A 13238-nucleotide genomic window follows, 5' to 3' on the forward strand; every position below is an offset into this window, starting at 1 on the left:
TCAGGCCTTCTGAGCTGGATCTCAGAAATTTGTGCTGCTGAATCATGGTCTGCTCTCAGAATCTGGATTAGCTGATACAGACATGAACAGGTCTGGGTGAGCCACCCAAGGTTAAGTGAGGCTAGCTAAAGTATTACAGATCAAGTGTTTTGATTAGCTTACTTTGCCAACAAGAACAAAACTGTTATAAACATTTGGCTTTTCATCAAAATTTTACTGTATTTATTTGAAATGAGAAACAACTCTCAAAAGCATGGGTTCTTCATACTGGATGGTCAGCACAATCTCTTCAGAGAACATACAGACATTAGAAATATTGAAATATAGAAATGAAATCAGAATCACTTTAATGAGTAACCATCATGAGCCCTATGGTTTTAAGGGTTATTTCCCTTAAAGTACTGCCTTCTACACATAATGGGAATTCCCCCACATTCAGAGATTTAGTTGTAAGGACCAAATACGCTTGCATTTTCAGATTGGCAAGATTATCCTCCTGGATAACCTTGATACGGAGCAATTTATCCTCCTCTCTTCTCCTCCCTCCCTTCCACATCTGCTGTACACTTACAACGCGCCAAGCAGCTGAGCTATTCTAACAGGAATTAACACAAGTCCTCCTCCAGGACACAGTTCCGACAGAAGAGGTAATAAACAATTACCTAAGAGCTTTATGGTCCCATGTACGAATTGCTATGACATTGTCATGTGCCAGATGCCATGAAGTTAACAAGAATTAAGACGTATCCCTGTCTTCGAGAGCTTTCAGTCTATTTGGAGAAACCAGGGTCGAGGCAGGGATAGGTACGCGGAGGGAGGGAGGCGGGAATCATGGCTAACATTGGCGATTAACGACAGGCTCAGCCAGGAAGTAGATTAATTAAGGGGCCATTGCGCTACAAAGTGGGCAGGATTTACACAAACTCTCTAGAGAGCCTTGGCTTTATGACTCGGGAGTCAATCTAGGTATTCGGAACTTTGAACTCCAGCGACCCGATCCAGAGGCAGCCAGCAGAAGCAGAAGCCACTGCATCCACCTCGCTTCCACCACAAGACAGCCCGCGCTACTTTTAGACTGGCAGAGATGCGCCGTGACCGCCGGAAGTCAGGGAGGAAGAGGCGGGGCTTTCTCGGGTGACGGTATCGGGGCGCCGCAGGCCTGGCGCGCTTTGGAGTTTAGAATAGGACCCGGAGCGCGTGGCCATGGCAGCCCAAGAAGCGGATTTGGAGTCGTTGGTAACGGGTTTGTACGACGTGCAGGCTTTTAAATTTGGGAACTTCGTACTGAAGAGCGGGCTCTCTTCCCCCGTTTACATCGATCTGCGCGGCATCGTGTCTCGACCACGTCTTCTCAGTCAGGTGCCAGGCGGGGAAAGGGGAAGAACGGGGCTGGGTGGTCGGAATGGGGACCTGGAGGTGGAGAGGGTGAAGAAGTTGGACTGTGGATGAGAGCAAGAAAGCCGAACAGGCAGCCGACACTACTTACTGTCGGCTTGGGGAGTCGATTTGAGAAGCCCAGAGACCAGGCACTGTTAGGCTTTTGCGGAATGTTGATGCAAAATGAGCAAACCTTTCTTAAATTTTAAAGGAAAAGAGTTTTATTCGGACCCAAGTTAGCCGCTCTGTATACAGTCTTCACAAAGAGAGAGCTCCAGGGAAGGAACATTTGGTGCAGGGTTATACATTTTTTCTTTTTTACATAAAGAGTTAGGAATTACCATGGCCAAAGGCATTTCAGAAAGTTACAGATTTAATCTTAGGTTTTTAGTATGTAGAAGGTTGTATGACTTTAATCTTATAGGAACCTAGGAACCAGGGAGGTTTGTAAGCTTTTTTTCCCCCCCTCATGAAGCAGATGTACAAGGTGTGCTTTGGGCAGAAATAGAGCCCATGCGGTGAGGATTTGCTTCCCTGGGAGCCCAGAATCAGGGCCCACAAACAGGAAAAATTGTTTCCTTTATTTTATCAGGATGTAGAATGCAGCCTGCTCCTTGACACGCTTGCTTTGACACGTGCTTTGCAAGAGAGTCAGGAAGCCCAATTTGGGGCACTGTCCATATGTAGCCCTGAGAAAACTAGATGTGGGGATAGAGGAAAAGATGGGTGGGGGAAGAATTTTTGGAAGGGCTTAAATATTTGGAAGGACTGTTGCTTAGAAAGGAGGATTTGATTTTGCACTTTGTGGCCAGGAGGGAGAATGAAGGCCAAAGGATGGCGTTTCGTGGAAGCACTTTTTTGGTCAATATAAGGAAAAACTGTACAAATTAGAGGTTTCTAGCACAGTGCTTCTCAATCTCTGAGTATATTTGAATCACCTGGGAATTTTGTTAAACTGTGTAATCTGATTCAGTAGATCTAAGGCAGGGCCTGAGGTTATGTCTTTCTAACAAGCTGTCGGCCAAAGCTGCTGACCACACTGAGTAGAAGGGTTTGTCCTGTCCGTTAGAGTTGCTACTAGCCTCATCTGAATACTGAACATTACGAATTTTAAAGTTGAAATAGTCACATGTGGCTAGTGTCCCATTGGACAGTGCAGATGTAGAACATTTCCGTCCTCACGGCAGTTCAGTCAAGAAGACACATATATTTCCTCCACCGCCTAAGGGTTTATTCTCATCCTTTGGGAACCCTATTTTGTGAGGTTATTTATTATACAAAGGATTGAAGCACTAGTTGAAGTGGGTTGGTCTATTCTCACCGTCCAGAATCATACTATGGTACATCTGTCTCAGTCCTGAGAAGGTAAATGACTAGGGAATCTTCTAATGAAAATTTGGCTTAGGTTTTATCAAGTCAGTTAGTTGATGACTAAAAATTGCTTTTTGATACTAGATCTTAGTGTGCATGTGTGATTTTTGGTAGTTAACTCAGGAATTGAAAACGTTGAGAAACCTGGCTGTAATGGAACTCCTTTCGTATCTACTTAGTTATGCGAACAGTATGTCTCAATATTTATACCCCCCAAAAACCCGATTGAATTTACACTGAACTCTGACTTCCTGGTTGTAATACTTAGCGTAAGTAAATACATAAACAGATGAGGGGGTACCATTCCTCTCACTAAGAGAGAAGTATTTCCAAAATAATCCATTCTTCTGCTTCTATCAAAATTTGCAAATTTTTATGTTTTAATTAATTTCATGTTTGTAGTAATTGTAATAATACATAACAGTTTTCAACACTTAAGGGATTTATGGTCATAGGAATTGTTTTAATTTACAGTTTTAAATTTGAATTTCTATACATTTTTGTCGTGGAGAAATATGATAGAATGATCACTAAAAGTTTTCCAAGTATAAACTTAATTACATTAGAATAAAATTCTGTGCACAGTGGAATGAAAAGGAGTTCCAAAAATGTAAAATTTTCCACCTTTCTTACTGCAGCATTTTCATATTTTTTAAAAAGGAGATGTTCAGTATCAAATCACTACAGCATTTGCATCCTATTGTGTTCACTTTTAAAAGAGTGACATAACAGTTCTAGGAAAACATAATTTTTTAGTATTCCAGAAATTATATCTTTTGCAACTTAAAAATATTCACGGAATTTTCAAATCTTTAGAAGTATAGGTGCAAAAAATTTTGAAGACCTAATCTAGTTCACTAAGCAATTTGTGAGTGATTGTTTGCTTTCCTTTTTTTTAAAAAATAAGGTGGATGAGAGTGTGCATTCTCGCATTAAAATGTGATGATTTATGTGGCAAAGGATATTATAGTACTTCACACAGTAGGCACTGTACTTATGAAACTTTTTCTTTTTTTAACATTTTGGTATGTAAGCTTCCTGTTTTGTTTTTTTTTTTTTCCTTCAGTATTATTGACTATAAACTCTATGCTGTTCATTACATCTCCATGACTTATTTATAACTGGAAGTTTTTGTCATTTAATCCCCTTCATGTATTTCACCGGCTCCCCCCAAACCCTCCCAACTAATAACTGATAGTTACTTAGTTTGTTATCTGTGTCAGTGATTCTGTTTGTTTTGTGTATTCATTTTGTTTTTTAGATTCCACATGTAGATGAAATCATATGGTATTGCTCTTTCTCTGTCTTGTTTAACTTAGCACAGTAAATACCCTCTAGGTCCATCCATGTTGTTGTAAATGGCAAGATTTCATTCTTTTTTTATGGTTGAACGATATTCCATTGTGTATATGTGTGTATTGTGTATATATGTGTGTGTGTATACACATACACCACATCTTTATCCATTTATCTACTGATAGACACGAAGGCTGCTTCCACATCTTGGCTATTGTAAGTAATGCTGCGGTGAACATAGGGGTGCATGTATCTCTTCGAATTGAAGTTTTTGTTTTCTTCACATAACTACCTAAAAGCAGAATTGCTGGATCATATGATACGTCTATGTTTAATTTTTTAAGAATCCCCATACAGTTTTCCATACTGCCTGTACCATTTTGCATTCCCACCAACAGTGTATGAGGGTTCCCTTTTCTCCATATCCTTAAGGACACTTGTTATTTCTTGTGTTTTTGATAACAGCCAACCTGACATGTATGAGGTGATACTTCATTGTAGTTTTCATTTGTCTTTCCCTGTTTTCATGTGCCTGTTGGCCATCTGTATGTTTTTGGAAAAATGTCTTTTCAAGTTTGTGCCTCTTTAAAAAATGTTTTTATATTGTGTAAGTTCTTTATATATTTTGGACATTAACCCCATATTGGATATATGATTTGCAAATATCTTCTCACACTAAGTAGATTGCCTTTTCATTTTGTTGATAATTTCCTTCACTGCACAAAAGCTTTTTAGTTTGATGTAGTCCCATTTGCTTATTTTAGCTTTTCTTGGCCTTGGCCTGAGGAGACTGGTCCGATTACTAGGGGCACCTGGGTGGCTCCGTTGGTTAAGTATCTGACTCTTGATATCTGCTCAGGTCATTATCTTGGGCTCTGCACTTACAGTGCGGAGCCTGCTTGGGATTCTCTCTCCCTCTCTCCCTCTCTCCCTCTCTCCCTCTCTCCCTCTCTCCCTCCCTCCCGCCCTCTCTCCCTCTCTCCCTCTCTCCCTCTCTCCCCCTGCCTCTCCCTCTCCCTCCCTGCCTCTCCCTCTCCCTCCCTGCCTCTCCCTCTCCCTCCCTGCCTCTCCCTCTCCCTCCCTGCTTCTCCCTCTGCCTCTCCCTCCATCTCCCTCTGCCTCTCCCTCCATCTCCCTCTGCCTTCCTCTGTCTGCCCCTTTCCTGCTCACCCTCTCCCAAAGTAAATAAACATTAAAATACATTAGTAAGGCCAGTGTTAAAGAGCTTAATTGATTTTGAAGTGTAATTGACGTACATTATATTAGTTTCAGGTGTTCAACATAATGATTGGATATTTGCATGTATTGTTAAATGATCACAGTAAGCCTAATTAGTGTCTTTCACCACACATAATTTTCTTCCTAATTGAAGTTGAAAGATTAGTATCAGGTAAACAACATACTGATTCCACATTTAAATACATTATGAATAGCTTACCATGGTAAGTGTAGTTACCAACTGTTGCCTTACAAAATTAATGAAATATCATTTATTATATTCTCTATGCTGTACTTTACACCCCCATGACTTATTTATGTTCTAACTGGAAGTTTGTATCACTTAATTCCCTTCACCTGTATTTCCCATAGCCCTATCCCCTTCTCTGCAACAAACAGTTCACATTCTGTATTTATGAGTCTGTTTAGTTTTGCTTTTTAGATTCCATATATAAGTGAAATCATATGGGTTTTTGTCTTTCTCTGTCTAGCTTCACTTTGCATAACACGCTCTAGGTCCATTCATGTTATCACAGATGGCAAGATTTCATTCTTTTTTTAGGGCTGAGTAATATGCTGTTGTGCATATATACAACATCTTTATCCATCTATCAGTGGACACTTAGGTTGCTTCTATATCTTATCTATTGTAAATAATGTTGGGGTGCATTTTCTTTTCAAATTAGTGTTTTCATTTTCTTCAGGTAAGTACCCAGAAGTGGAATTACTGGATTGTATAGCATTTCTGTTTATAATTTTTTGATGAACTTCCATACTGTTTTCTGAGTGGTTGCCGCAGTTTACATTCCTACCAACGTTGCATTGCACGACATTGCACGAGGGTTCCCTTTTTCTCCCTATTGTCTCCAACTGTTGTTTCTTGTCTCTTTGATAGAGGCATTCTGACAGATGTGAGGTAATCTTCTCATTGTGGTTTTGATTTGTATTTCCTTGATTAATGATGTTGAGCATCTTTTCACTTGCCTGTCGGCCATCTGTATGTCTTCCTTGAAAAAATGTGTATTTGGGTCCCCTGCCCATTTTCTAATTGGATTGTTTGTTTTGTTGGTGTTGTGTTGTAGGAGTTCTTTATATAGTTTGGATATTAACCGTTTATTGGATATATCACTTGCAGTTATCCTCTCTGATCAGTAGGTTTCCTTTTTGCTTTGTTGATGGTTTTATTTGCTGTGCAAAAAGCTTTTTATTTTGATGTATTCCCAGTTGTTTATTTTTGTTTTTGTTGCCTTTGCCTGAAGAGACAGATCAAAAAAATATTGCATAAAAATTAAATCTTTAAAAGGAAAAAAAGGGGGGTCCTGGCTTGCTCATTCTATAGAGCATGTGACTCTTATTCTTGAGTTTGAGCCCCATGTTGGGTGTACAAATTGCTTAAAATCTTAAAAAAAAAAAAAAAAAAAAGACATTGCTAAAACTCTTGTCCAAGAGCTTATTGCCGCCGTTTTGTTTTAGGAGCTTTATGGTTTCAGGTCTTACATTTAGGTCTTTAATTCATTTTGAGTTTATGTATGGTGTGAGAAAGCAGTCTAGTTTAGTTCTTTTGCCTGTAGCTGTCCAGTTTTCCCAACAGCATATATTGAAGAGACTGTCTGTCCTCCACTGTATATGCTTTCCTCCTTTGTTGTGGATTAATTGATCATATATGATTGGGTTTATTTCTAGGCTCTCAGTTCCACTGACCTGTGTATCCACTTTTGGGCCAGTACCTTACTGTTTTGGTTACTTTAGCTTTGTACGATAGTTTCAAGTCTGGGATTGTGATGTCTCTAGATTTGTTCTCCTTTCTCAAGATTTCTCTGGCTATGCAGGAGTCTTTTGTGGTTCCATACATATTTTAGGATTATTTATTCTAGTTCTGTGAAAAATGCTGTTGGGATTTTGGTAGCGATTTCACTGAATCTACAGTTCCCTTCGAGGAGTATGGACCTTTTAGCAAGAATTAATATTGCTAATCCATGAACATAATATATCTTTTCATTTATTTGTGTCATCTTCAATTTCTTTTCATCAGAGTCTTACGGTTTTCAGTGTACACCTTTCACCTTCTTGGTTAAATTTATTCCTAGGTATTTAATTCTTTTTGATGCGATTGTAAGTGGGATTGTTTTCTTGATTTCTCTTGTGTATAGAAACACCACAGCTATCTATATATTGCTTTTGTATCCTTCAACTTTACTGAATTCACTTATTCTAATAGTTTTTTTGGTGGAGTCCTTAGGTTTTTTTCCTTTTTTAAAAATTTTTACTTGAAGTATGGTTGACATATTAGTTTCGGGTAGACAGCATAGTGATTTGACAGTTATATGCATTGTGAAATGTACACCACAGTAAGTGTAGTTACCATCTGTCACTGCACAAAGTTCTTATGATATTATTCATTGTATTCTCTGTGCTGTACTTTTCTTCCCAGTGACATTTATTTTAAACCCTCAATTCCCTTCAGCTATTTCTCCTACCCCCCCACCCCACTCTGCTCTGGTAACCAACAGTTATCTATATTTATAAGTCTTTTTCTTTTTTTTTTTTTAATTGTAATATAGTTGTCACACAACTATAGTTTCAGGTGTACATCACAGTGATTGAACAACTCTACTTTCTGCTGTGCTCACCGCAAGTGTAGCTACCATCTGTCACTATTCCCTACCTGTACCTTTAATTCCCATAATTTATTCAGTCCATAACTGGAAACCCGTATTTCCCACCCCCGCTTCACCCACTTTGCTCATCTCTCCGCCCTCCTCCCCTCTGGCAACAACCAGTTCCTTCTCTGTTTTTGTGGGTCCGTTTCTGCTTTTTTGTTTGTTCTTTTATTTTTTACATTCCACATATAAGTGAAATCCTATGGTATTTGTCTTTGACTTACTTCATTTAGCATCATACCTTCTAGGTCCATCTGTATTATCATGAATGGCAAGATTTTATTCTTTTTTTATGTCTGAGTAATATTCCATATGTATATATACCAAATCTTCTTTATCCATTCATCTATTGATGGACACTTGGGCTGCTTCCATATCTTGGCTATTGTAAATAATGCTGCCGTAAATATAAGGGTGCATATATCTTCTCAAATTAGCGTTTTGGTTTTTTTTTTTTTTAATAAATACTCCAAAGTGAAATTGCTAGATCATATGGTAGTTCTATTTTTAATTTTTTGAGGAATGTCCATACTGCTTTCCATAGTGTTTGTACCAGTTTACATTCCCACCACCAGGACACAAGGGTTCCCTTTTCTTCACATCCTTGCTGACACTTTTTATTCTTGTCCTTTTGGTGACAAGCCATTCTAACAGGTGTGAAGTGTACCTCACTGTGGTTTGGATTTGCATTTCCTTGTGGCTTAGTAATGTTGAGCATCTTTTCATGTATGAGTTGGCCATTTGTGTTCTCTAGAGAGAAGTGTGTTTGAATCCTCTGCCCATGTTTTAATTGGATTGATTGTTTTTTGCTATTGAGGTATGTGAGTTCTTTATATATTTTGGATATTAGCCCCATAGCAGATAAATGATCTGCAAATACTTTCTCCCATCTAGTAGGTTCTTCATTTTGTTGGTGGTTTCCTTTGCTGTGCAGAAGCTTTTTAGTTAGATGTGGTCCCACTTGTTTACTTTTGCTTTTGTTGCCTTTGCTTTTGGTGTCAAATCCAAAAAATCATTGCCAAGATCTATGTCAGGGAACTTACTGCCCATTTTTTTCTAGGAGTTTTTATGGTTTCAGGTCTTACATTCAAGTCTAATCCATTTTGTGTTATTTTTGTGTATGGTGTAAGATAGTGGTCCAGTTTCATTCTTTTGCATGTGGCTGTCCACCTTTCCCGACACCATTTTTTGAAGAGATTGTCCTTTTCCCATTGTATATTCTTGGCTCCTTTGCCATAAATTAATTGACCACATAACTATAGGTTTATTTCTGGGCTCTGTTCTGTTCCATTGATCTATGTGTCTGTTTTTATGCCAGTACCACATTCTTGATTACTCTAGCAGCTTTGTAGTATAGTCTGAAGTCAGGGAGTATGATGTTTTCAGCTTCATCTTTCTTAAGATTGCTTTGATTGTTTGGTGCTTTTGGGGTTCCATTCACATTTTAGTATCGTTTGTTCTATTTCTATAAAAAATGCCATTGGAATTTTAATAGGGATTGCATTATATCTGCTTTGGGTAGTGTGGACATTGACAATTCATAAGTAAGGAATACTATTGCATTTATTTCTGTCTTCACTTTCTTGCACCACTGTTTTACAGTTTTCAATTTACAGGTCTTTGATCTTGGTTAAATTTATTCCTGGGTATTTGATTCTTTTTGATGCAAATTAAACAGTATTGTTCTCTTAATTTCTTTTATGAAACTTTTCACTGAAGACTTCTTTCAGGCAGAAAATGTAGCTAGCAGGTTATAGAAAGGTTTAGATAATCAACTCATAATGCATTACTAAGGGAAACTGGGAGGACTGGGAACCCTTCTTGGTCTTTGGGGTCAACATCAGAGCCTTCCCTAACACATACCATGTTGCCCTCAGAGTAGACCCTGAGTCGTCTAGACAAGTGGGTTCATTCTTGTGTTTTCATATTTGTAAACTGGGATTTATAGAGAGGGAACCATTTAACAAAAAGGCATACATATTTTTCTGATCAAGTTTGAGGATATCCCCTATGGGGTTATTACTGTCTTTAATGTTCTGTTAACATGATTTATATACCATTCAAGATAACAATAATATATAGTTTACGTGTTCATTTTCTTACAGGTTGCAGAAATTTTATTCCAAACTGCCCAAAATGCGGGAATCAATTTTGACACTGTGTGTGGAGTACCTTATACAGCTTTACCATTGGCTACAGTTATCTGTTCAACCAACCAAATTCCAATGCTTATTAGAAGGAAAGAATCAAAGGATTATGGTAAAATAAAAGTAGTATAAACTTTAAGTTGATATGTAACCTAATAATAGAATTTTTTCATCTTCTGGGCACTGATGTTTTACCAAAGTCACCTTGAATATTCTTCATATGAAGGTCCTTTAGAATTGGTTAACTATTACTGTAAATCACCTTCCTTTCCTTTAGATTCTAGGGGTGAAATGTTTTGTATTGACTTAACAATTTAAAAAAAAAATGCTTGTTTTGCCCCGCATATATGAAACCCAACATTTTTAACCAGTCCTTCCCTTACCAGCAGAATGTTCTAAGAGATTGTACTTTCCTAATATGTTTGTTTATAATTTAAACTGCATAAAGAGAAATGCCACATAAAATTCTCTAAATGAAGATATTTTTTTCATGAGTCCTTGGCAGGAGGTTATCAGGTGTGTGTTTTATACATATGAGCTTGCTTTAAAAACAAAACAATCTAGGGATGCCTGGCTGGCTCATTTGGGAGAGCATGAGACTCCTCATCTTGGGGTCTTGAGTTTGAGCCCCATGTTGGGTATAGAGATTACTAAAGAAAATAAATCAATCTAAAAATATTGGAACTGACTTCATATTTTTTCTTATTTGATTACATTAAGGAATTAATAGGTCTTTTTGTGTTATGTTGGTGTGATAGTGTTTTTAATAGAGTCCTTACCTTTTACAAGCTGCATTTTAAAATTTTTTATGATGAAAATCATATGATATCTGGAGTTTGCTTCTAAAAATTGTGGAGGGAGGGAAGGGGGGGTGGGGATGTAGCTGAAACAAGATTGACCTTGAGTTAAGTGGCGAAGTATTTATGGGTGTTTGTTATACTTTTTTTCTAGTATTGTTTGAAATTCTCCATTTAAAAAAGCCTGTCTGTATGAGTCCTGCCCATTAGGAAACTGTCGTTTGTCTTTATTATGTTTTTAAAAATATTTCTTAGAATAAGATCAGCAATTGTTAAATATGTATATAAGTATCATAGGCTTATGTACTAGTCTAAGCTGATTCACTTCAACTTGCTCTTTCAAGGGGAGGAAAGGAATGGGCAAGGGCAAGGATGGTACCTGTGATAAAGCTCAAACATTGGGCAAATTGCTCACCAATTCTTAGGTTTCAAAGTAAGACAAATTTGGTAGTAGAAACTATAAAATGAGTCTATAAAGTCTATAGCCTTAGATACTTAACATTTTGTAGATTATCTGAAAGTAGTCTATAGTAGGGGTTGGAGTGGGGAAGTACATTCACTCACATTGCATTGTATATTCGTAAAGTTGTAGTGATGTAAATGGTTGCTGAATATTTTTTTTCATGAATTTATTTCTCAAAAGGCTAGTTAGTTGATCTTGAGTAGTGAACTTGTTTGTTGATGGAAGAAAAAGCAGTGATTTCATTGATGGTACTGGGTTATTGTTTCATAACTTCTTGATCTAGGTCGGTTATCTTGCATTAAGAAACCCCATATTTGAAATTTTGATCATGAACATGTTAAGTGGTCTATTTACACTATAAAGTAATTTGCTAGTTTTACTGAAAATATTCTATACATGTAACTTTGGCAATTTTCAGATACAGGGACACTGAACAAAATGGTGTCATGGCTCATTGAAGGTTTGTCAGGAATAAAGTTAAAGTAGCTCTAAAGTAGATTATCAGAAAATAAGATTTAGATCATCCACCTCTTCATAAATACATGCCAAATTTATAATGTAAGATACGTCTTGAGTTGGCTGAAATATATAATTTTAAATTGAAATGATTGTTTTTTTTTTCCTAGGTACTAAGCGTCTTGTAGAAGGGGCGGTTAATCCAGGAGAAACCTGTTTGATCATTGAAGATGTCGTTACCAGTGGATCTAGTGTTCTGGAAACTGTTGAGGTTCTTCAGAAGGAGGGTTTGAAGGTCACTGATGCCATAGTGCTGCTGGACAGAGAGCAAGGAGGCAAAGACAAGTTGCAGGCACATGGGATCCATCTTCACTCAGTGTGTACATTGTCCAAAATGCTGGAGATTCTCGAGCGACAGAAAAAAATTGATGCTGAGATGGTCAAGAGAGTGAAGAGATTTATTCAGGAGAATGTTTTTGTAGCAGCTAGTCATAATGGTTCTCTCCGTTCTGTAAACAAAGCTCCCGCTCCTGGAGAACTCAGCTTTGGTGCACGTGCAGAGCTGCCCAGGGTCCACCCAGTTGCAGCGAAGCTTCTCAGGCTTATGCAAAAGAAAGAGACTAATCTGTGTCTGTCTGCAGATATTTCAGAGTCTAGAGAGCTGTTGCAGCTAGCTGATGCTTTAGGACCCAGCATCTGCATGCTCAAGACTCATGTAGATATTTTGAATGATTTTACTCTGGATGTGATGAAGGAGTTAACAACTCTGGCAAAACGCCACGAGTTCTTAATATTTGAAGACCGGAAGTTTGCAGATATAGGAAATACAGTAAAAAAACAGTATGAAGGTAAGTATTATTTAGGAATCTACAAAAATACAAATTTAGCTCCAACTGTCTGAAGAACTAAAGGAAATGCACTGGCTCACATCACAGAGTCCGGCCATAGAACGGTCTGTTAAGCGTGGTTAGATCTAGGAGCTCAAGTGCAAGTCTTTGGACTTGCCTTCTTGCCATTTTTTAGCTCTGCTTTCTTCTCTCTTGACTTCTTTCTCAGGTAGACAACACTCCTCATTCCTACCCCAAAGTAATCACTCAGGCCTGGGTTATAGAATACCTTTATTAGCTTGGTAATATATGCCCCACTTCTGGTGATGTGAGGTTGTTAACTATAAATTTTTTGAACCAGAGTGTGGTCAAAGGTAGTTTCCCCATAGAAAATGGGTGTGCTGATGCCAGAAGAAGGGGCTGCAGGTCCTAGGCAGACAAAAATGACAGATGTTGGCCCTGGCAGAACACACCTAGTTCTAAATATTTGAAAAATGAAAATTGCAGGTATGGGAAACAATGAAATAGAAGTGTAAAGTTGTAACATTTGCTTTTGGCCAAAAAAAGATCTGTTGGTGTGCTTTTTTGGTTGTTAAATAGGAACTCAAAGCCAGGTATATTGGTTG

At 38.0% G+C, this 13238-nt stretch overlaps 1 protein-coding gene across 2 annotated transcripts in view; it reads left to right on the top strand.

Annotated features, from left to right (window-relative positions):
- Positions 1–1118: 1118 nt before the first annotated feature.
- Positions 1119–13238, top strand: part of UMPS (uridine monophosphate synthetase) — a 32606-nt gene continuing 20486 nt past the window's right edge. The window contains exons 1-3 of one of the 2 annotated variants that reach the window (XM_053903458.1): positions 1119–1359; positions 10028–10181; positions 11956–12633. In XM_053903458.1, coding sequence (XP_053759433.1) covers positions 1204–1359; positions 10028–10181; positions 11956–12633 — 988 coding nt within the window. In that variant the 5' untranslated portion in view covers positions 1119–1203. The remainder of the gene's footprint in view (positions 1360–10027; positions 10182–11955; positions 12634–13238) is intronic. The other variant, XM_019448640.2, reaches the window with a different exon arrangement.

The sequence above is a fragment of the Panthera pardus genome, unplaced genomic scaffold (assembly GCF_024362965.1).
Source record: "Panthera pardus isolate Hobbes unplaced genomic scaffold, ASM2436296v1 HiC_scaffold_16, whole genome shotgun sequence".
Classification (NCBI taxonomy): domain Eukaryota; kingdom Metazoa; phylum Chordata; class Mammalia; order Carnivora; family Felidae; genus Panthera; species Panthera pardus.